The 26,247-nt window shown below is 38.4% G+C and overlaps 1 protein-coding gene across 1 annotated transcript; it reads right to left on the reverse strand.

Annotated features, from left to right (window-relative positions):
- Positions 1-1,276: 1,276 nt before the first annotated feature.
- On the reverse strand, positions 1,277-24,433 carry LOC121255112 (wall-associated receptor kinase-like 10). Its single transcript, XM_041155395.1, has 6 exons — positions 24,033-24,433; positions 22,941-23,018; positions 20,751-21,908; positions 20,093-20,165; positions 19,579-19,773; positions 1,277-1,517 (listed from the first exon to the last, which is right to left on the reverse strand). Exons 1-6 carry the CDS (start codon positions 24,244-24,246, stop codon positions 1,277-1,279), a joined length of 1,959 nt encoding a protein of 652 aa, XP_041011329.1. The 5' UTR covers positions 24,247-24,433.
- Between the last annotated feature and the right edge of the window lie 1,814 nt (positions 24,434-26,247).

Raw genomic sequence — 26,247 nt, forward strand, 5'->3', positions numbered from 1 at the left:
ATTAAACTGCATGGCTAACTCCTTAAAGTTCCAAAGTATTGGCCCCAATCGCTGCAACTAGTGCACTCCAAGGACCATGTCACAACCAGCAAGCACTAGGACATACATATCCAGTACAAACACTGCCCCTTGAATGCCAACATGCACTCCTTTCACCTTACTCTCGTTGTCCACTAAGTCCCCATTTGCTACTTTGACTTGAATCGTATCATTTGCTACTATAGGTAAAGGAACCCGAGAAACCACAGCTAGATCCAGGAAGTTATGGGTACTTCCTGAATCAATGAGTATAATAACCCACTGGTTGCCAATCTGCCATTTTACTCTCATGGTCTTAGGACCTATAGATCCAACAAGAGCATGTAAGGAAATATCTGGGGGGGTTTTGTAAGGTCTTTTCCATCTTAGATAGGTCTGTTTCTTCAATCTGGTCAGCAAACTGGCCAGTGTTTTCCCCACAATCTTCACTCTCCTCAACCATTTCTTCAATCAAATACAACTTAGGGCTATTACATTGATGGCCAGGGTGCCATTTAGAATCACAATGATAACACAATCCCTTCTCTCTTCTCTTCTTCATTTGGTTTGGACTGATTTTATGGACAGGTATGACAGTCTTGTTGGAGGAATGGTTTGGTTCTGAGGTTGAAGGATTCTGTTGTGGATGGTGTTTAATGGTTGGTGGTTCAGTGTATGGAGAAAATATAGGTCAACTGTTTGGCTTTTTGTGGAGGGTTACTTTTTCTTCTTGAATTCTAGCAAGTATATATGATGTAATCAAAGTGGTAGGATTAAACATTTTATTTGTCAAGCAAATGTCATCTTTTAGTCCGTTGATAAAACAACTCAGCTTGTCACTCTCTAATAAATGCCTTAGCCTATTAGCAATAATTTCAAAAGCAGATTTATACTGTGCCACAATGCCAACTTGTCTCAGTCGAGTGAGTTGTTCAATGGGATCATCATAAGTACTTGGGCCAAAATGTACTAGGAGAGCATTGACAAACTCATCCCACTCATTTAACAATCCAGACTCATCAAGTCCTTGAAACCAGACCAAAGCCTTCCCAGTCATGTGAAAAGATACCAATATCAAACAGTGTTGAGGTAATGTGCTGTGAAATGTAAAAAACTATCTTACCTTGTAAAGCTAGTTGTGTAGATCATCACCATCAAACAATGGAAAATCAAGCCTTACAGATCTGGGCAGGATGTCGCCAGGATGATGTATCATCTGATTTCCACTATTTTCTCCATTGTTATTCATATTGTTTGACTAGTTTGTTTTTGCTTGCTGTAGATATGTTGCCAAAGAGGTGAATTGCTGCATCATGGACTCCATTTGCCTACGTATTGCTAGTAGTTCAACACCAATAGAGTTAAATTGTGATTCTGTATTCTTGATGTGAGATTCTGTGGACTTTTTGAAGGAAGTGAAACCTTCATGAAGATCTTTCAACCTGGTGTCGTCAGCCATTGAATCTCGAGAAAGCAAGACTTGGGCTTTAGGATACCACCTGTAATATACTTGTAATATAATATGGAAAGTAATAGAAATATGGAATGTAATAGAGTAACAAAGCAATACTTTCTTCGAGGGAAAGTGCCTCCACAGGAATAATGAACAGTAGAAGATTTTCCAGAGATAGGTCAAGTCTCGTACAGTGACCTAATATACTGTAGGATGTAAATTACTCTAAGGTCCTTAAATAACTAGGCCGCAAGCCCTTACAATAATGAACTTACTAATTGATAGAAACATAACCTAGTATGGCCCGTAGATGAGCCCATGGTCCTTTCACATGATTAAGCCCACCATGCCTCTTCACTATCTGGCCTATCACCCATCCTTCTCTACGGTAGCCCACAACCAAAGGTCAAACACTTAGGGTCTTGTTCTCAGTTCAGTTTCGAAGTCTCTCTACATTTCATGCTTCTCTTCTCTTCCAGCCGTTGTATCACACAAAGGCTGGAAACTCAAGAGGCAAAATCTGCCTAGAACATCCTCTCTACCTCTCTCGATTTTGCTCTTGGAAAACAAAGGGAAAAGTGACTAAGTGTGAATGCAAATGCAAAGGGGCATGGGGTATAGATGAAGGGGTTGACATGGATGGGTGAGTGAGTGACAAGTGATGGGAGGTTGGCTTGTGATAGTGGAGGAGAAAAGGGCTAAAGTGCTGCTGGTTTTTCTACAGCTATAGGCCAAGTGGTTGAGAGGTGATATCTGACTTGTTTGATTGCCATCAAGAGCACTATTTGGGGCTGAAAATGAGGTTTCATGATAGCCACAAAATGGCCTTGAAAAGGGGAGGAAACTTCCTCAATAAGCTTGAACAAAGGGGGGTTTTGGTTGGGCCAAATATGGGATTAACCGAATGGCTCAATTTGGGGTTTCAATGGGGTTTAGTTAGGGTCTCGGCTAGAGTTATGTCCAAATGCAATTATTCTTGGTTAAATGAAATTACCAAGATGTAAGGGAGTGAGTGAGGGTATTAGAATGTGTAATTGAGTGGTTAATTGCTTATGGAAGTGACTTAACCAAATGAGAAATCACTTAATCAAAATTGAGTGTGTTTAGGATTTGGAAACCAATTTGGAGTTTCAGTTTCCTCTAAGGATTTATGGTTTTGGTTGGATTCTTATAGTATGGGGTTTCATCAGGGTTGAAACCCTCATTTGCTTGACCAAATAGTATTTTGGTTGAAATGAATAGTGTTTGGTGTAAGAGGCATGGTGGCATGGGTTGAATTACACTCCAACACTTACACATTTGTCCTGCACATGACATGTGTCCTAATAACTTTTATATGAGTGGCTAGGATTGTGTCATGTGTCAAACTAAAAAGTAACCCTAGAGATCCTTAGTGAACTTGGACATCCTACATGGCGATTTAACAGCTATTTGAACCAGTTGTCACATGGCGCTCTCCCAGGCGATACTATTCACCTAAAAAATCTTGTAACTTTTTATTGTATTCTAAAATCCTAAAATAATCCTACGAGTTTAATGGTGCAGTTCGTTTCACAAAATTCTACTCGTAGTGTAACACCCCGCCTAGTTACCCTTATAGATTAACTCTTAGATCAACACTAGAATTTAGTCCATGACCCTAACGGCTTTAGAAAGAATTAAATTTAGAATTTTTGTTAAGAGCATTGATCGATCACCACACAATTAGTGATCTTGAAACCATGTTTTAAACTTGATTTTATTATTATCATTTCCCATCCTTTTGTTCTAAAATTTCCTTATTTGGTCATCCATTTCCATTACTCTTAGATCATATTAGGATTTTAGATGAACCCTTACACATATCATTTAGGGTAACGACATGTCAAATCCTAAAACCATACCGATCGGCACCCATGTGTACTTTTGTGTGCAACATACTAATATGCGACTAGTTTTAATATTTTTATACCATTTTTTATGAAGGACATTTCAGTCATTGGCCCCTCATTTATTCATGAAATTTCCTACCAAGCTTGATTTTAAGAACCCTAGCCGAAACCCCAAGATTTGAATAAATCCGAATGCACCTTTGAGTATCTCGGCAACCACCATTAAATCCCCTTATTCATTGGGCTGCCATTTCATCATCACTTGGCAACCAATCCCCCACCGTCTACTATCTATGTAAGGCACTTAAGAATGCCTTTAAGCTAGGCATAACAGCCATAGAGATGTGTCCAAATGAATAAGACAAAATAGTTGGCCATGGGAATGCACCTTACCTGGCGGCATGATGGCTTGCTTTCATGCCATGCATTTACTTCTCCTCCCTTTCTCTAGTTCCCCACAACAACTCTTCCTCTTCCCCTAGCCATTTCAACCCTACATAGATGCAATGATGATGAAAAATCAACCAACCACATATGGCAAGAGGATTCTAGGCAGCATCATCACCCACTACCCAAACCAACCAATGGCAAGCCTTCTTGGTCGTGCCTCACTACCCCTTGGAGCCCTATATAAACTCATCTCCCCTTCACTTGTTCCTCACTTCATTTCCTCAAGCCTTCTTCGAGTGTTCTTGAGAGCCAATCTTCCCTTGTTCTTTGAGTGTTCTTGAAGTTCTAAGTGAGGTCTAGAGTTTGTGAATTTTGAGTGGGAAGCTTAGGAGGGCCACGGAATCATTGTAAGTTTTTATCTCTTTTAGTTTATGTATTAAGTTGTGTCTTTTAGTGTTAGTATTAATCTTGGGTGAATATAGCATGAGATACCATGTTTAGCTAGAAGCCGAAATATAGGTGGATAGATTTAGTGTTTAATTTATTTTTGGTGAAGATATTAGTTATGGCATGCCTTGATAATTCATGATATGATTCGAGTCTGTCTTACAATAATTTCTGAAGATTTAGTTTGGGGTTAGAAACATGCCATAATATGATCATCAAAGCATGTATGGTTTGACTCTTAATCATGCTTCATTTAAAAAAATTAGCTTATTTTATACGATGCCCCTAGCCCCCGCTTGAGATTTGACGGTGATTGAATGCGTCGGGACATATAACACAAGGCTACATACCCATCGTACATGACAGTTAAGATTCAACGCACCTAGCATCTAGTAGTATGCAATAAAAAATTGCAACGAAAAAAATTAATTTTCTATCTAACTTATGCACGATGGCAAAGTAAAAGGCACATTGTACCAATAAGTACAAATATCCCAAAGCTTTCATATAGCATAAGCACTTCAAAATGAGTTAGTGTTTTCCAGAAGCACTCCCAAAATATGATATTGTATTTTAAGCCATTCCCAAAACACAAGGGATCCATCAAAAGTAAAGGGGCCTTAGAAAGTCTCCTAACTTTTCACTTTGCAACTTTCCCACTACTAGGGATCCATCAGGGGATAAAATCAAACAGACTCCATGAGACTTCCGCATCTTGGGTAACAAAAGTCCTACTTCCCTAGCAAGTTCTTTTCCTTCAACATACGCTTCACTAGCCTTCTTGAGTGTGCACATTACTAATTCCAACTTTTGAGAAAGATGTGAAGCTTTATTGGGTCAATGAGTAAGGCACTAAATTGAAGCTCGTTCAGACTAGCTAACAATTCTTGAAGAAGAGGGGCGGTCTGTCACAACCCTGCCCTAACCTAGGACGAGGTGGTGACCCTTTACCTGTCTTTCCTTATTATATCTATATATATAAGTATATATATATATTTTTTTCTTTTCTCTAAGGTGATATGGGATATGCGTGAACATGTCATGCATGTACTCTGCACTTCTAGTTTAAAAAGGAAACACTTGATAAACAATTTGTTCAATATTTTACATAAAGGACTCTTAGAGTCCATTATTCATTCATCAAACATAACTAGTTCTAAAAAAGGGGACTCAGTCCTTACATTACATACAAAAGGTGTTAAGCTTTCGCATGGGGGGTTACCATCATCCCACCATAGAAGTTACACCATTACCATGGCCCCATCATAGAATTTACATCATACCCAAAAGATATAGTCTTAAAGTATCCAACAAAACGTCCCAACATGAGACCCATCCCAAAACATAAAAATCATAAACCATTATCATCAAAAGGTCAAATTGACAGGGGAACACTAAGCATTGGCCCCTCCCTCCTCGGTAATGCCTGCTCCACAGCTTCTCCATCAATACATGGACATTTAAAACATAAACACAAAGTAAGTCTAATACTTAGCAAGCAGTATACCATGTTGTTAACTTATTAATCACATAAGCTTTTCTTTTGAAAACATGCATACATAAATATTTACTAATTCTTGACAATGCGTTCATGCATAAACAGTTTAAGGAATAGACCATATCTTCATGCATAACATTTTAAGAAATCACTATACTTTCATGCATAAACATTTTAAGAAATAACTTTACTTTCATGTTTCACCTTCTTGGGCTAGTATTACACCCTACGTGTTGGGGTGAGCGGTCTTTTCGACCTAAATCCCGCCCATGGCCACAGGTTGGAAATCCTTTTCATGGGGGGCAGCACTGAGTGCACTATTAATACTACTTACCCGGCATTGCAATTTGTCTATTCCTTTGGTACCCTTTTTCATTCATATGGTCGTTACATAGCTTCATACCTTAACCTTCATGACATTTCTTTCCTTTCTTTGCAGTCAACATTTTCATTATCTTCCTTAGTCCAAATGCATATGCGCTTCTTGAGAAAAAGCATTTCAGGTCATGCTACATATAAGTAAGACGTAGTTATTTGAGAGAGAGCATGTATGAAAATCTCATGATGCATTACCTTATACACATACACACAATTATAATCAATAGGGTGCTTAACAGGGATTACCAAGAAGGGCTTGTACATAATATATACCTTTATTATATCTTTAGAAGAATATTTGAAAAGAGAGAGACATTCTTTCATAAGAGAACATTGTGTAAGGTGCATGGCTGTAATACCCTACTCCTTCCTTCTTACGTATGCTTCTCTCTTTTTGACGTATGCTTCCTCTTTATGACGTAAGCAAATCTCGAGGGCAGGGATTATGTGAATTGTCTGCCCCTTCCATCTAGCGACTGCGAGTCTCGTTATGCGTGTCGAACCATGATGGCGTGTTTCAAAAGATATTATGTGACTTCTAAGGCACGACCAGTGTTTTAAATGTACTGAAAATATTTATAAGGAGTATTTCCAGTGTTATTGAATTAAGTTTGATTTTAAATACGACAATTATAATATTCTTGAAGAGCTCCAAAAATATTATAATTGTCGGAAATCATTTTAATATTATTATTAAAATGATTTCAACTATTTAAAATATTATGAGATTTAAATTATGTTGAAATCTTTAATTAATTAAATGGTTTTATCCTTTTAAATATATTAAATAAGAATCATCATTTATTAATGATGAAGAATATTATTTTATAAACTAAAGTTAGTTTAAATAATATTCTACCTTAATTCCTCTATGTGCTTTTAATTAAGTTAATGTTTTCGCATTTTCAAATCAGTATTTTAATCTCTCATCGTTAGATCATTTTGAAGATCCCTAGACGAAGGGACTGGATTAAATACCCAAATCCCCTCTCTGTCTCCCTCACTTTCCCCCAGCTCTCTCTCTCTCTCCTCCCCCAACTCACACGTACAGCGTACGCCTTCCCTCTCTCTCGCCGATGCTTCCATCTAGCAGCCCGGCGCCGCCGTGCGCCGGCAGGCCTCACCACCGCCACCACTGGCACCACCTCCCTTTGGTGAGTCCTCCCATGCCAGTCTCTCTCTCCCACGCTCCCTCCCTCTCCCCGCTGGCCGTGCAATGCCCGAATGGGCTTGGTACTCGTTGCGCCGCCGTGCGCCGCCCAACGGCGCCACCACTCCCACAGCAGCCTCCCCTCCTACCGACCATCCTCCTCTACCGAAACTGGCCTCCACCATGCCGCCCTCCCTCTCCCCTCACGGTAAGTAGCCGAAATGGGTTTTTAACCGATTTCTCTTCCTTGGGCCGTCGTACATGGCCACCAAGCACCGCCATGAACTTCCCCTTCCCTCCCCCTTCCTCCTCCCTTGAACCCATGGCCAGAAGCCCCCTCCTCCATCTCACAGTTTCTCCCTTTCGCACGCACGGGTTTCACACCCTCCACCGTCGTGCGCCGCCACCCACGGCGTGTAATCGCCATCTTCAGCCTCCTCAAGCCACCACCGATCCATCCTAACCACCCACGGCCCCGATCTGTCACCCATGCACGCACACACTCTCTCACTCTCCCATGGCTTCTCCTCCACCTTGCGGTCAGATCCACTGCCGTGAGTCACCGTGGCGCCACCTCGACGCCACCACGAGTTCCACCGCACCTCCCTTAGCCGAACCCTAGGTCCAAACCACCACTTTGTGTGGTGGGTAACCACTACACTTGATGGACAGCCATAGCCCGTGGCTGACCACCACTGTACACGACTAGATCTGCCGTGTTACGCTCCTTGCCAGCATCACAAGGCCACCTCGAGCCTTCCAAGACCACACTTAGCTATCCAAACACCCAAATAGCCACCGTACGAGGGTTAGCCGCCACGTACAACCCTTCCGACATCATCGACTGTGATGATCAGCGAGCAACGCACGGGTTATTCCGTCGATGGTATAACCCTCTATCTCTCATTATTTATGTTAGATGTTGATTAGTTGATTAGGTTGTGGACTGTGCTGTTAGTATGTGTGGAGTTCATTGTGTTGTGATGTGCTGTGTAATGAATTGTTGGGCATTCTGTGTAGTGAAGTGTTGGGCATTCTGTGTGGTGAAGTGTTGGGCATATCTGTGTAGTGCGTTGTGAAGTGTGGAGCGTAGTTGGAAATTGTGTTGTGCAATGTTGTGGACTGTGCGGTGTAGTGTGGTTGTGGAGTATGTGTTGTATTGGTAATGTGGCATGTGGAATAGGAATGGTACACGCTGAGTGTACTTTGTGTGTGTGTGGCGTAGTGTGGAATAAGGAGAGTATATGTAAAATAGACCCTCCTGGCATAATGTGGAATGGGAAGAATACACGTAGAGTGTACTCTGTATGGCGTGGTGTGTGAATGGAGTACACGAGGAGTGTACTTCATGTGATGGAGTGATGCACCATATGGCGGGTATGCTATAATGGTGATGTGGCGTAACGTGTGTGAAGGGAGTATACGAGGAGTGTACTCCATGTGATGGAGTGATGCACCATATGGCGGGTATGTCATAATGGTGATGTGGCATAACGTGTGTGAAAGGAGTACACGAGGAGTGTACTCCATGTGATGGAGTGATGCACTATATGGCGGGTATGCCATAATGGTAATATGGCGTGACGTGTGTGAAGGGAGTACACGAGGAGTGTACTCCATGTGATGGAGTGATGCACCATATGGTGGGTATGCCATAGTGGTGATGTGGCGTAGTGTGGAATAAAGAGAGTATATGTAGCATATACCCTCCTGGCGTATTGTGGAATGGGAAGAGTACACGTGGAGTGTACTCTGTGTGGCATGGTGTGTATGAAGGGAGTACACGAGGAGTGTACTCCATGTGATGAAGTGATGCACCATATGGCGGGTATGCCATAATTGTGATATGGCGTAACGTGTATAAAGAGAGTACACGTGGAGTGTACTCTATGTAGTGGAGTGATGCACCATATGGCGGGTATGTCATAATGGTGATGTGGCATAGTGTGTGAATGGAGTACACGGGAAGTGTACTCCATGAGGTGGAATGATGCACCATGTGGCACATATGCCATAATGATGATGGGTCATAGCGTGTGAAAAGGGAGTATACGTGGAGTGTACTCCATGAGGCAGCGACACTCCGTGTGGCGTGTCACAGAGATAAGGATGGTTTGTGATTGATGGGCGTGGAATGTGATGAGTAGTATCGAGAACTGTGGAACAATGTCCTGAAGTAGTTATGGCGTAGCTTGTAGTCTGAGGTGACAAGTGTCACCGTGATGGACTTATGGCTAGGAGTTTACGTGAAGTAGCAGAACAAATGTAAGAGTACGCAGCGGAAGCATGACTGGGCAACGTCATGAAGTGACATGGTTACTGACGGTCGTGCTTATGATGGGTGAAGAGTTAGTGTAGAAATGATATAGCAGGATAGTGACGAGATGTCATGATGTAATAGGAGTACTTGAGGAACCGTACTCGTGATGAGTTAAGGGTTGATGTAAAAATGACGTAGCGGGATATCAGGTGAAGTGACAAGGTCATGGTGTAGCTTGGGTGTAGTCTCGAGCTATATAACGTGACATAAGGTGTAGTGGTGAATGGAGGCTTGTCATGTTAAGTGTTGGGATGAACTGTCAAAAGGGACGGATAGCATGAAGAGTCATGCTAGCCGGGTTATAGAAGGTTGGTATCAGAGTATGACCCTTGTCCCTGCGAGCAGGTGATTAACGTGTCATATGTTGATCTTAGGTGATAAGGGGGTAAGGTACATGTGTAATCTGGTTAGACACATGTGCTGAACGGATTCACCATATGTAATGGATAATTTGTCCTGAGCACAGTTACACAGTGCTTAAGCCTCAAAGTTGGCTTAGAGCCGTGTGACTTGTATGGATGGGAATGAGGATTTAGTATGGACTAAAGTGCATGAAGGTAGTGACGGGTGTATTGTTAGGATTGGGATGCATGATTCCATCGGTCGGAATCGTGCGTCGAATGTGGTTAGTAAGAAGAGTAATACCTTGAGTTGGAAGATGTGGTGACCGTAATGGGTCCTCGAAAGTCTTGTCATAGTAAGGGACACGTAAGTGCACGGGATAGAATGATAGTGTTCTAAGTAAAGCGTAGTTCTATTTATAGTTTAAGTTGTTTATACATTAGATAGAGAATGACGTTAAGGTTATGTGTATGTATGTAGGTTGCCATCTGACACGCACATGAATGGACTGCATGATATCAAGTAGCATAGAGTCCAGGTAAGTGTTACGTTCATACTCTTCTAGAGTCTTTTTAAAAAAATAAAGAAACGAAAAGAAATGCTTTTCCTCACGATGCCTTACGAAAAGACACAAAAGACGTTTTTCCGAAAGAAAATGCTAATTGTTCAAAGGTATATGTATGTACGGCCCTCCTTGGCAGCTCATTTTTACGCAACGAAAGTATTAATTGTACGCATGTGAATGGATGACTATACGCTGTATATATTGTATGTATTTTCTAAGAAAATCTACGAACTACACAAAAGACATGAAAGCGGATGCTTTTACGGATCCTATGAACCGATGCTTTCATGTGCGCCGTGAGGTGAAGCTCATGGATGCCCTGAAAGACGATGTTTAAGGTGACGCTTATGGATGCCAAGAAAGCCGACGTTTAAGCTCATGTATGTTTTAAAATAACGTTTTCCACGAACGAACTATTAAACGAAGGATAAAGCTGAAATGAACTGAAAAAGGAAAGACGTTTTCGGGCTTATGCCCCAAATGATGTTTTCTCACGAAAAGAAATGTTTTCTCATGAAATGACTGTTAAATGAAAGAAAGAACTGAATGAAAGCTCCAACTCTTTAGAGCTAGCATGAACGAATGAAAAGCAAAGAAAGACATGAAAGCATGAACTGTATGAAGATATGTAACGGCCACATGAATGAACGGAAGGATATTAATGAATGGGCAGATTGCAATGCCGGGTAAGTAGTACTAGAAGTGCACCCAATGCTGCCCCTATGAAAGGGATTCCCAATCCGTGGCCACGGGCAGAGTCCGGGTCCAAAGGAAGACCGTTAACACCAACACAAGGGGCGTAACAGTGTGTACTCGCCTATGAAAGTGATAAGAAAGAATGTATGAACGCATGTATGCATGTAAAGCACTAACGCACGAATGCACGAACTTTTAAGAAATGAAGGCACTGACGGGGGAAACATTTTACGAAAAGAAAGACCATTTTTAAAATAAAACCCTGTCCAGTGATGTTTTCGAACCAATGCACATATGTAAGAATGCACCGCATTCTTGCAGAAATGAAGGCATTGACGGGGGACACGTTTTAAGAAAAGAAAGTCTTTTTTTAAAAGAAAACTCCGCCCAGTGAAGTTTTTAAACGAACGCACGTATACATGCACGCACGTACATATAGTATGTATGAATGATGAATGCATGAATGAAAACCTATGTTGTCATATTTAAACTGTGTGAAGTAATGCTTCCGAGTCATTGACTCATTTTAGTTTTATGCATGTCCCTCCCCCTCACAGGAACTGAACGATCAAGATGGACACGGCCCATGGGGAAGAGCACGGAAGTCTAGGCACGAGTTTTAATCGAACGAGGGACCATTTTATTGTAAGATTAATGTTTTCCGCTGTAAACCTCTTTTATTCTAAAATCACATTTTATGTCATAAACGTAGAGTCTTGCACCCTAGGTATGCAAGTAAAAAATTTTAAATCGAACGGTAATTCCCGTCGTCCTTTATAAAAATATTTTATAAAAAGTCTCACCACAAGGACGGGCGTTACAATGGTCATAACTACTTACCTCGATACTTTACTAGTTGTTTCCTTTAAACTTGAAAATAAACTCTTATTCAATGAAATAGGATAAACGCATTAATATTCATCTCACTTTAAGCTTTACTAACCGACACCTTAACACGCCGACTTTAATTCCAGTCTAGAATTAAAGTGTTTTCCTTAACCCAATTAGCTACCCACCATATATGGCACTAAGCCAAAACATTGAAATCCTCATTCTAAACATTTTAAAGAAACTCATGAAAGTACATAACTTGCTTGTTGTCCCCTTTAAAGGCCATCGTTTTCTATATGAAGGATAGATGGAAATCATAGGTTAGGAATGTATTGATGGTAGGAATTTATTTAAGAATGGAAGGGAACAAAGAATTTCTACAACTCTGAAACTTTCATCAAAGAGGGCATTTGATAGCTTTGTAATATCGTATAGGAGGTAAATCCAACAAAAGGGCCAATGCTCACAAGAGGGTTGATTTTGGTCACTTGTTTTTCAATGGTTTTTCATTCTAAAATTGAACTTTAGTTGAACAGAAGGTGAAATTGAATGAAGTGGATGAAATGGGCTGATTTAAGCCTCAAAACAAAATGCATTGCAGAAAATTCTGCAGTGCATGGGCAGCAAGCAGGTCTTTGTACATTTATGCTCTTAAACATCCCTCACTCAACCAAAATCTCAACTATACAATTAAACAATACTAGAGTTGTAGAAAACTTAAGAAGAACATCACATTTTTTTGAAAACATAGCATAAATAATGGGTACAACACTAGGCAACTTAGAATTCCTAAAGCAAGGTTACTAGTTTAATTAAAAATTCTTAGTGGCTTACTTAGACCATAACCTTGAGGAAATTATGTCTAAAATTATAAATCTCAGTTCCATTAACTTAACACATAAATGCAAGACTTAGCATAATTAAAATATAGCTTAAACTCAAGAAAATACAAGGAAGGACTACAACAAGATGCCTTGCAAAAACACACGACTAGAACACCAAATAGAGCATAACACACACGGCATCATCATACATACATACATACATATATATATATATATGTTAAAAGATCAATTAACATCACTTATGACTAACTAAGTGAAATAGAAAAATACCATTTTTGAATGATAGGAAAATACAAAGCAAAAAACTGCTTCAACATACTCAGTTTGGCCAAAAATAGAGCATTAATGTTTATTAACAACATAGACAATAACTAAAATTAAGATACAAGCTAAAACAACTCAATGGGTCTCCAAAATCAACTAAAACTGAGTGGATCAAGCTAGGATTTTTACCTTTGGTGAATCCTTCCCAAAACAAGAAAATGAGCAAGAGAAATGTAGGTTCGGCTTAGGGAAACAAAGGGCACATGAATCCCTTGGCTGGATGTCCAAAACCAAAGCATCAATAGTCAGCAAAAGAAAAACCCACATGATTAATCAATGGCTAAGTTTCGAAATACACAAGGGAGAAGGTTAAGGGAACTCTTACCTTACTATTTTCCTCTTGAGAAGAAGGAAAAATGGATGCTTGGCTTGAGATTGGAAGATGAATGGAATGGGAGAGAAGCAGGTTGTAGTTGCATGGATGAGGGCTTGAGAAGTTTTCTTCCTTTCCTTGCCTTTGAAGCCAATGGGTGCAAAAAGAAAGAAAAGGAATTTGTTCCTTACCTTGGAAGTCGACGGCTTCAAGGGGTGAAAGGGACTTTTTGCTTTAGTCAAAACTTATCCCATAAGCTAAGGAGGTAGACGGTGGAGATTAAATCTGGGGAGGATATTTCCCTTACTAACCCATCCTATGGTGGAGAGAGTTTGGGTAATTTCTTGAATAGATAAAAATTAGAGGGCTTGAGAGAAAAATATTGTAAGGTCTTAAAAATCATGCCCCTGAATTATTTTAATAACCCACATAAAAATAAAAGCATACCCATCTTAAAATAATTAAAATTTTATCTCAAAATATTTAACTTAAAGAATTAATAAATGACGTAAGAACCTACGTAGTAGGATTCTGGTATTACACGATCATCTCCATGGCAGCCGCAACATAGAGGCATTGACCCACAATGGTGAATTTTTCCTCTATTCGAGTGTCGTCTAAGTTCATGGTTCGATAGGGTCTTAAGTACCTGTTACAACTTCTATCATTCTGGGTGGGGAATGGTAGTTGAAACTACCACTGTAAGATTTCAAGAAATCAAAGCAAGTAAACAAACAACATATCACAAATATCATAAGCATATAAAAGCAAACACAAATAAATGCATCATGGACTTTTCTCATAAAAATGACTTTTTCATCTTTTAAACTTCTTATCACGTGTTCATATAATTTGAATTTGGGTTCTTGTTCATATCATAATATATAATGTCATTTCATATCATATCATATTGAGATCACGTCTCATCATTTCATGTCATTTCATGTTGAGACCACGTCTCATCATTTCATATCATAACATGGCATATCAAGGCATAATATATCATGTCATATCATATCATGGTATTTCATGTCATATTATATCATATCATAGAGCTCAAATACCTTGTTCATATCATATAAATCACATATGTGGATACCTCACGGCTCCCCTAAGCACTGTGTGCTTCCCACTAGTTATCGCATCAACCAACAATGCACTTGACCGAGGTAACTACGTCATAAACATAAACATATTATTTACGGTAGTTTGCATATTTCGCCTTCATTGTAATAAGCACCCACTATCTTTAGGTGCAACCCCACTCTGGTATCCTTCCATAGGAACCATTCGAGATTTGTCGACTATACTTCGTCAACCCAAGGATTTTCACTTTGACTTTAAACACTCTAGAGTGGACAAAGAGTTCCACTAGGGCATTTCCTGTCATAGCTTTTGGGGTCGTTATAAAACATCTTTTACTCTTTCTTTTAAAAACATGGACTCATGACGAAACATAACTCTTATTCATGCAACATGTAAAGCCAAAAAACATAGCTCATCCCATAGCATGCATCTCATGTCATAACTTGAAAACATTAGAAGATGTAAACAAAGATCATTTCATGCAAACATATTTGATTCTTACATCAAAAAAGAATTTGGCCAATTCCTCTAGGCCTTCCAAATTATGTATTTTCATCATTCCAACTCATAACCTCATGCCTCCATTTAATCTTTACGTCCAAACAAACATCCAAATCAATAAACATGGCAAAACCGAAACTAACATGTATTATATTTGAGATTTAACTTAATCATACTTCACAAGACATTGCATCTCTTCATTTTTTTAGCCATATCCGAAACTTGCATCATAGAAATACTAGATTTAAGCAACAACTTCATACACTAATCATAAGGGCCGAATACATCATCATGGAATATCATGCTTCAAACCACAACTTCATACAAATATTCATAACATCACATAGGCTAAATAATAAGCATGGACTAATAACAATAGGCAGCAAATAATCACACAAAAGTTCAAGCAAGTAATCAAACAAGAGTTCAAATAATATATGCGAATAATCTCAAAGATAGGTTGGAAGTTTACTTTCAAAAGTCCAACGATAATACTAGCAAAATCTGGAAATATAGTGTACGATATTAGAAATCAATCTCACAAGAAGCTAGATTCCGAAAATGTGAGTGAATGTGAGTGTGGTGACATTTTCAAAAATACTTTTTTCATGTAAAAAAACCCTAGGGTTGAAACCATTGAAGATCACAAACCCTAGTTTTTCTCTTGAGTTAAAAACTGAACTTGTGTTACCCTAGATCACGTGTTCATGGGTTCAAAACACCAAGAACATTTCGGCTTCCATCTTCCATGAAGAGAAAACCCTAATTTCTAGAGTGAAAATAGGTGGTTGTGTGAGAAAAACCCTAAATCCGAAAATACTAGATGAGTTCTTTCCATGGCTGTGTGTGCGCATCAAGAAAAGAAGTGAAATGATTCTTACCTCCAAGTGTAGAGCTCTTACTCGAAACTGGTGAGTGGTTTCTTTGTGATACACGAAAATGGTGGTGTTTGGCTAGAGAGAAAGTGTGGTAAAGTGGAGACTAGAGAGAGAAAAGGTTGTGGCCGAAATACACCGGGAGAAACAAGAAACTTTTTGCAAAAAATGGCTCCCCCATTTTTGGCTCCTTCCTTGTATAGTGTCCCTCTAGGTTTTTCGCCAACCAATGAATGCAAGACAAGTGGCATTCCCATTTTTCCCTCAAGATGAGACTTGCATGGGGAAGACCAATGGGTGTTGTCGTGTGGCTCTTTCTCCCCAAACCGAAACCCTACTTGCTTCCATTCTCCATTTTGCCCTTCCACCTATGTCTAAGTTCAATGCACCAAAAGGTTAAAAGGTAATTTTCTCAAAACCCAAATCTTTCAAAGCCTTCTTCTAGTGTGCATGATTGACAAGTGGCGTGAGTGTGTGTGTGTGCTTGGGCTTGCCGAAATCCCTATGTCACTTGAGGCAACTTTGTGTCATTCCATAGGTGCTTTTTTTTTTTTTTTTTTTTTTTTGCTTCTCTACCCTTGTAGCCGTCGGTCACGTGCCCCTTTCTTCCTCAAAAGGTCTTCTAGAACATGCATTTTTGCCTTCCCTAGCATGACACATTCTTGAAACTCACAAAATAACTTTTTGTCTTAGTTTGACACGTGTCCATGGGGACTTGTGTTTGCAAAAGTGGCGCCTACACCTCAAAAATCGAAACCCTAGTTTCTCTTTCTTGCCTCTTTCATTTTTCACCTGTAGATCCAATGCATGGTTGACAAGTGTCAACTTAACCTTTTTCCAAAAGACCAAAGACTCCTTCCATTGCCAAGTGGCGCCTTCTCCTTGTTCCATGGCCTAACTTGGGCCTTTCCGAAACAAACACTCCTCATGGCCCTATTCCCTTGAGCCAAGTCTCTCTCTATTTCCTTTTGAGGGCTAACAAACCTTATACTAATAGATCCAAATCCCATTAAAAAAAATAGCCGAAAGGGCTCTTCCACACTTAACAAGAAATTCAAAGACACATCATCATCCATACAAAATGTAAATATGATTCCTTACAAAAATTTGGGATGTCACATTTTACTTAGGCTTCAAATATGAGCGTCTAGAAAGCCTTCTGATTTGGATAAGAAGAACGCATGATTTAGTTCTAGCATGTCATTAATAAAGAGGTTGTATCAAGCATCACTTGAGGTTTAGTTAGAATTTAAGGATTTTATTAGGCATTGCTAAGTGTTGGGATGGACTTTCTCAAGGTTAAGCTTTTATTTCATGATTGAGGATTTCTAGGAATTTGTCATGTATGCATTCATGAGGATCAATAGTCATATTTCATGTAGGCATCAAACTAGAGAGCATGCCACAAATTGAGGATGAATAGGCTAATATCCTTTTGATTTTTAAGCCATAGACGATCTTAGAATGTGCAAGATATGAGGACTATGGATTCTAGTTAAGTTTGGAGAGCATTTGCATTAGTAGCAGTAATTGGAAGTTAGGGGTATTTTCATAATTTCCCTTTATCTAGAAGATTTTATTTTTCTTTAAGATAGTGTATATTCTAACTTAGTGCAATTTTTGTCACAGCCACTACCTCACTTCCAACTTCAACAGTCTATAAGTTGGCCTCTTACTTACACTTTGGTGATTATTTATGAATTATTGATAAATATTGCATTTAATATATAACTATCATTTTGAGCATGAAATGTCATTTCTTATGTTCCATTTTGTCATTTTGCATACAACTATCATTTTTTAAATATGCCACATTTATGCATATCATGAAAATCTTATTTTTTTTAGTATTGAATGAATTTTCTTTTATCACGACCCCAACGGTTAGGATGGGAAGTATCTCAGTAGAACTCTTCTGTCTACTCTGGAGTGATTAAATATGGAGTAGTAACCCTAAGTTGACAAAGAACAATCGACAGACTTTGAATAGATTCTTTTTAAAGAACGCTGGAGCAAAGTCATACGTTATGACACTTAATACTAGTGGGTGTATATGTTATGATTTTTACAATGTTATATTATGTTATATTACCAATGCATTGAGAACCATTCTATAAACAATTTAGTTTCAACGTGAGTTGTACTACGATCACCGGTAGGTACTCACAATGCATATGTGGAACTACGATGATACCATACGTTACGTTAATTCCATGATTTTTATGAGATGAAAGACTAAGTTTTTAACAACGGAAGCGAAATTATTTTCTCTGTAAGAAAATGTGCATCAAAAGTTTATTTTTTGGAGAAATATGAATGGGAGACAAATATATTTTTTCTGCATTGCATGCATTTCATGTTTATCATTCTTCATGCATAGTCTATTTTTTGTACGTTAGTTGTCTAATTTACTGAGATTTCAAGCAAATCTCACCCTTTGTGGACCCACTATCATTTCACTCAAAATGATAGAAGTTGTAGATGTAGATGGACCCAATTAATCAGCGGATCAATAGGATTGAGGAGGAACCAGACGTCAACAGGAGACTTGATCTTATTTTGATATTTCTAAGCCTAACCCTTCGTGCCATAGAGCGCATGAAACAACTGGTTTAGATTTTTTTGGAAACTTGGTATTTTGTAATAGGATTAAGCTACCTAATGTTTTGAAACTTATGGTTTAATCAATATTATTGGGATGATTTAGTTATTTTAGCATATGTTCATTTTCAGCCTTACTTTTCGCTGTGATTATTGTATATTGTTAGCTGCATTTTTAGGATGCATTGCATATTAACTATCATATATGAGGATATGTAATCTTGTGTTACATGTCCCGACGCTCTAAGTCTCTGTTACATCAAAAGCGGAGGTTTGGGGTGTTACACTTGAGTACCTTAATTAAATAGAAATGCAATCTGACTATTATTCATCCAGAAAACTGGCAATGTATTATTGCATCGTAAATCCTAAATTTTAAAACGAATCTAATGGTACAATTAGTATCGTAAAATTATACTCCGAAGTGTCTTAATTAAATAGAAAGGAAAATTCGTTTTCATAGTGAATCAGGATTCGCCTATGTTGACAGACCAATACTTAATCGGTCGCTCGATTTGTGAAATCCTTTCGGGATCTCATGGTGCTTCTAAAGTCTAAATAAACTCATCTATCAAATTTCTTTTGGGTTGTTATAGCCGTTATCTCGGTTTGCTCTTACTTAGTTACTTCCCAAACTCAACCTCATAATCGGCTCAGTTTGTGGGGGATGTTGAAAATAACACTGAAATAAAATCTGGTCAACCAAGAGGCTCCAACGGCACCTATGTTTCCTAACCAAGACCAACCAAATCACACAATGCCACTAACTTCACAAAACAAGCAAAGCACCAACCAAGCAGCTCACCAAAGGCACAGTATTTCCTGAACAAGGTTTATTTACGTTGCACCAAATCCTCTACTATCCTTCTTCCTCTAAATGTATAGCGGTATATATAGGCAGCATGTTATAAAAGACTTGTTCTTACAAGAGCGGAGAGTAAACAAAACGATATTATTATTAGTTCTTTATTAGTTTATTTAGTCCTAATTGCTTGGAATTGACCAAGCAAGGCCAAAAAATGGGACGTACTCTGGATCACCATACAAGGACTAGCTTCTCTACAAAGCCCTTACATGAGATCACCGAGCAAGGCCAAAAGTGTGGCTTGCTCGGAGTCACCGAACAAGCACTTCTCTACAACATGGTTGGTTGAGATCACCAAGCAAGTCCAAAGTGAGACTTGCTCACAATCCCCGAGCAAGCCCTTCCAAGAGGACAAGGCAAAAAAGGGGCCGGAGGTACGACCCATTAAGAGGGACATTTCGAAACTACATATAATTAAGAAACATTAAGAAAGAGCAAAATATATGAGATTCATCATCCAGACCTACAACATCTGGCATCAAATTTCGAGCCAGTTGAATGAGGTCTACCATCGGGGTGAGCAGGAAAATCATATGCAAAAGCATTGTCAAAAGAGCCTGGATAGGGAGCCGTACTGAGGGCTAACTTTTTGTGCCTCTCAAATCACAACTGTAGCCAAAGCACCTAACAAAGTTGTGAAGTATTCCAATAACATACCGAAGCTGCGTTTCCGGATTCTCAACAATTGGGACTCGTATTCCTTTGACCTCTTCTAGAACTTACTCGCCTATTTCTGAGAGCTTGTGCAAAGAAGATTCGCCTTGCTCTCTCCGTGCCTCAACTTCCAACACCGGGGCTGCTCAATTGCAACGAATTCCATTGATGAATCTATGTTTATTTATTTATTTTAAACTAATCATGATTCTACGTTTGTCACAAGGCGACTTACACCTACCAAGTTATAACCACGTACGTAACCAAATATAATTAATTAATACCCTGATCACCTAATTGTGGGATTAATTAGTATATTAATTATTTAATTTCATGCTTACTAACATTAATGTGGAGCATTATTTTCATGTCTACATCTGTTTCAGATAAATTAATTAAAAAGAACGTCTCTCATGCGGCTTGAAACTTGCTTTGAGAATAAAGAAGGCTATTTGAAACATGCAATTATCCCAAGGATATTTTTTTCTAATCTTCTCCGTCACTTAAATAATAATAATAAAAAAAGATGAAAAAGCTAAAAGTGAGATGCAAGATACAAGGTTGGAACTGATACTTGCTTTGTTATTGAGAGCTGTAGGGGACATCCACTGGAGGTAAGAGAGCTGCTTTAGAGCGATAGATGCGTTTTTAAGCTTGAGACCAAAGTTGATTACGAAGTTAATTAACAGAGCTTGGGAGTCCGAAGATGAGGCTTATACACACGTACCACTGAATGTACATGTCATTTTTGATGTAGAAGCAGGCGCATCACATTGAATATTGTAACTTTCACTTCTGACAAACTCAACCTCTTCGTAATTTTGCTCTAGATTGGAGGCTTTTCTCTGCATTTGAATTGCCTCCAACTCCATTGCAACCTCTTTCGTCGTTGGTCGATTCCTTCCATTCCAGTTCAAGCACCTTTTTACAAGGTTTGCAACCACAATGATCTCCTCCTTTTTAGCTTCCTTCAAAACTTGGTTATCAAGAATATCAAACAAAATATTCTCTTCCATTGAAGTAATGAAATATGAGGCTAAACTTTTGGTTTCTGGTGTCCTCGTGGAAGAGATTGCTTTTTCTCCAGTTAAGAGCTCGGCAAGAACAACACCAAAACTATAAACATCACTTTTTTCTGTAAATTGGCCTAATCGAAAATATTCAGGGTCTATGTATCCAAAAGTTCCATGTACAGTAGTGCTTAAATGAGTTTGATCAATAGCAACAGATCTCGCAATCCCAAAGTCTGCTACTTTTGCTACGTACTTACCATCTAAAAGTATGTTCATAGACTTAATGTCTCGATGGTAAATGGGTGACGAAGCTGCTGAATGTAAATAATAGAGTGCTCCTGCAACTTCTATAGCTATTCGCAAACGCATATCCCATGTTAGTAAAAACTCTTCATTTTGGCCATTGAGATATTGAGAAAGAGTTCCGTTAGGAATAAATTCATAAACCAGCATTGGAACCTCTGTTTCCAAACAACATCCAAGTAGCTTAACCACATTCCTGTGGTTAATTTGTGAAAGAATGCCAACTTCATTAATAAAGTCTTGGAGTCTTGCTTCATTCATCAGCTTGTATTTTTTTATCGCAACTATTTTTCCATCTCCTAGCATGCCTTTGTAGACAGTGCCTTGACCTCCTTGTCCAACTATTCTATTAACATTAAAATGGTTAGTGGCCATCTCCAATTCTTTGGAATTAAACAATTTAGTATTCTCAACATTGGCTTCCCTCGTGGATAGTTGTTGTAACAATAGTCCACCATTTCTTTGGAAGAACCTCTGCCTTTGTTTCATCCCCTTCCTTTTCTTGACCACCTTGTATGACCACCATCCACCACTAACCAGAACTAATGCTCCAAGGCTTGTGCTAATACCTGCTCAACGCAATAGAATAGGAAATGATCTTGCTCCTTGCAATGGTAAAGACTATATATAGTAACTGTTTGAACGAGAATATTGAGTTCAATTAGAAAGAAATCTACTCCCAATACTGGAAATCTTCATAAACTATCATATGCAAAAAGCAGGGTTTTTAAAAATAAAAAAATTACAAGCTGCAATACTCCAAAAGAGAGCGCTAAAAATGCACCATTTATTGTGAATAAGTTAAAAAAACCGTATTAGGGTTAGAAGATTATGATATATCTTAACTAGCCCAATATTCTTGAATTAAGCATCTCTTTAGACGGCCACTAGAAAATGAATTTTCTTTAGGAGTTTTTCTATTTCTAAATGTCAAGAGAGATTAATGTTGTTTACAAGTTGATTGCTGCATGCATCTAACGTGTAATGGAAAGATATTAAAAAAACAAAGAACATAAGATCAAGAGGTGCTGGAAAAGAATTGGAGATACCGCCCTTTTATGAGTACGTTTTTTAGTCTTTACAAAGCAACTTCCATATCATTATGTATGTCAAGAGTTCAAAAATCCTCGTATAAAAATTCCCTTTGAGCCACACCCGACGCGGAACTTATGATTTTATGTATCTATCTCTCTCCCACTCCATCATGATTACTTAGGACATACATCATGATCAGAAGGCATGCAACATGATATATATATATATATATATATATATTTATATATATATATGCCACTAGAGTACTATAAAGCCATTGAAAATCTAACTTGAGATTATTTTTACCAAATTAATTTCATTTCACTTAACTTGATCCGAAATGATAAAATAGGGTAGAAAGTGAGAAAATAAAAATAATTAAGGTTCATTTATAGAATATACAAATAAGTACTTATTCTGAAAATTTTATTGAAAAAAAAACTTGGTAGAGCAGTAGTACTATATATTATTGCTTTAATGTCTATGAAAATCTCTTCCTTCATTCATTGTAGATTAGACTGAGCAAGAAGACGTACCTATAATTATTGAAGTTATGGTGTCTGTACAATGGTAACCCCCATCGGTATTTTTACAGCGAGAATCAGTACAACGATTGAGCTTTGGATCTACACATTCGTTTATATCTGGCATTGCAAAGAAAGACACGGTTGGAATATTATTTGAGTAATAGACTAACAGTACGTACCAGCCTGCAGCTATTTCACTTTTGTTGACCCACTTTATAAAGAGTTCCCTTCAGTAAGTACGTACTCTTGTATCATCGATCTCTTATTTGTTTTTTAAAAAGAAATTGGAACTATATAATGATTAATATTAATGTCACCTCATAATTATAATAATTAGAAAAGAAAAATATTTGTACGTTTAACTATGAGAGCCTTCTTTTGTAATCACTCTAAAAAAAATCATTTGGAATCAATTATAGGAACCCTTTTAAAAATTTTAATTATTAAAGAAAAAATTATGTTCTCCCAATATAAATAGAATTTATTAATGAAAATTATTCCAAAAATATAAAAAGAAAAACAAAATATCGAAGCTAGCTCGTAAAGCATCCTAGCCATGCATTCATTAATCCCATAGAAAAACGACATATTCAAAACAAAACTAACTCCACCAAAGTCAAGCAAAGAAATTCTTTCACCAAATCATTTGGCATTTCTCTTAAAAAAAAAACTTTCAGTTTTAATATTTCTTGGAGTGTGTCCAGTACATGAATACCACTCCAACTTGTAATTAACCGCGGCTCTATGAAACAAGCTTGAGTGGTGCATTAATGCCAAATGCCTAAAAACACTTGAGCGTACGTATCTTCCTTAATGGTAATTATTAAGTTTAGGTGGATTGACAGTTGGCTCATATAGTTGGTTTTTTTTTTTTTCTTTATAAAGGGAGCCGGCTTTCGAATTCCAGACCTCTATTTTGAAGGTTGAGAGTTATGTCAACTAAGCCACATGCTTTTGGTTAATATTCAATCAAGATAATTGGTTACTACTTCATTTTGTACAGTAAATTTTATATTTGTAGAACGTCTTTCAACAAATTAAGAAATAATTGTAAATTAATGAAACTATATTGAAAAATGAAGAATCAAATCGGATAAGAAAAACTATATTACGTATGCGAGATACGTTTACCTTGACAACCTTGAGGAAGATAGGGATTTCCAGCGTAGCCTTGAGCACATTCACATGTATGAGTAGAGATTGTGAAGTTGTAATTATCCAACAAATTAGTAGCATCATTGCGATGACAGCGATACTGTTTACTGCTGTGGGGTTTTGAATAGTGCGAAATGGAGTCAATCCCCCATTTCAATTCCACTGGAACTAATAAATTTGGTTTTGGCATTGTGAAATTTTCCTCGAACCAAGATTTTTCAACCAAGAAAGCATAGTTGCATTCTCCAACATTATTAATAATTTGGGAATTTTGGGGCTCTATAGTTGTAATGAATGAGTTGAGATCATAAGGGATTTCAGTTTGGCAGCAGTTAGAAGTGCCATCGCAACGACTTCCATTGATGAACGTACCTAATTTGTTGACACAACGGGACTTGCACCCACCAAAATTAATGCGTTCATCCAGCGACCACATTGAGGCAGAGTTGTTGCAACCCATGGCAATGAATCTGTTGTTGCTCTGGGAGAAGGCGAAAGGACTATGTTCAAACTTTATATTGTTCAGGCTCGACGCTGTACGATTAGTCGAAGAACAACTCGAAAATATGCTGTAGTTTACGTGAATGGTGCCTTCTGGTATCGAAATCGACAGCACCTCCAGGTCGATCAAGTTCCGCAATAAAGGTTTGGGAGTGCCCAAAGAATCATTTTTACAAACAATTTCAAACCATTCGTCAATGTAGCAATGCTCGGCTCCCATTCCGAAGGGGTATGGAATGGTAACACTTCCGCAGCGATCTTCACATCCATCTTTAGCTAATTTCGTCGCTGCTGCTGCTGGTGTAAATGAATCAATCGGCAACAATAACAAAATGGCGATCTTGAGCACCAATCGCACCACCATCGGTTTTGATGGATGTAAATAGCAGTGCAGTGCAGCGAGCATGCATGCTGCTAGGAAAGGCCAAGGCATCTATTTTTATACAAATGGCGCGAATATTACTTTGGAATGATTCGGATATCTTACTTTCTTTCTTTCCGGCCTTAAAAGTCTTTGCGGTGACAATCTGTCGGAATAAAAAAAAAAAAAGTATCTTAAACTTCCTGTTCTTGAAAGTAGCTAGCTTAGTTTGGAAGTTCCGTGCTATACCTTTTATGCGGTGAAATCAGCAATTTTACGCACGTTGAAGTAATTATATGTGTTTCAACTTTGAACCTAGTCCAATATTATCATCCTCCGCAAATAAAGTAGTTGCTTTTATAAAGATAAAATTATTCGATCGGCCGGAATCTATTGTCTTGCCCTGCCCTAATTAACTTTGTAATAGGTTGGAGGAGGAAGTTGGTTGTTGAAGGGCGTTGGGGAGGAGAAGATGGGTTGCTCGAATTCTATTGCAGCTGGTGCAGGAAGGATGGAAAGGGAAACTTGACAGTTAATTCGTTAGTCTGATTGTAATACGGTGTCGTATGCTTTGGGGTAATACGTGTAGAATTATGAAGAGCAAAGAGAAATGAAATTTTGGCAATATGGTGACACTTTTGTGAGGGTATTTGTCTCAAGTTAATGATGGACAAAGAGAATTGAGTGAGTGCAATTGTGCACCAATAATCCCTATTTATAGGTGTAACACCCGTGTTTAGCAACAAGCCGTTTTCTAAAAATTTTGGTTTTTGGATTTATAGGTAGAAAGTGCCCAGTTAATTTTTGAGTATTATTTATTCTGGGTCAGATGGAAAATCTTTTTAAGGGTCAAGAAATTTATGGAACAAGTATATTTATATATTTAGGATGAGTCGAGACCCAAAACTCAGAGAACAACCCATTTATTAATAGTTTTTTTTTCACCACCAAACATGGCCGGCAAATATTTGAAATGGCCCAGTGTTTTTATCAGACCCAAGTCCTTGATAACCAATAATAGGCCCCACGTCAGGCACGGCTCCATGCCAATTGCCATGCATGTCTCCTCCTCTAGGGTTTTCTTTTTATGTTCATCACCAATATATATATATATATATATACATAACTCCTGCAAAACATCAAGTCGCAACATCGTAGCTCAGTTTCTTCACTCCATCTGAAAATCAGCCCAATGCCTCCACCCATGCACGTACGTTTCGAACTGCTCACACTGCACCAGACCACCACTTTTGACACACAGCGGCTCAGCCTCCATCAAACCCTCCACCAAGTTGCAGCCGCTGCTACCCTCTTCAACCACCACTCCGC

Source organism: Juglans microcarpa x Juglans regia, chromosome 3D (assembly GCF_004785595.1).
Source record: "Juglans microcarpa x Juglans regia isolate MS1-56 chromosome 3D, Jm3101_v1.0, whole genome shotgun sequence".
In the NCBI taxonomy this organism is placed as follows: Eukaryota; Viridiplantae; Streptophyta; class Magnoliopsida; order Fagales; family Juglandaceae; genus Juglans; species Juglans microcarpa x Juglans regia.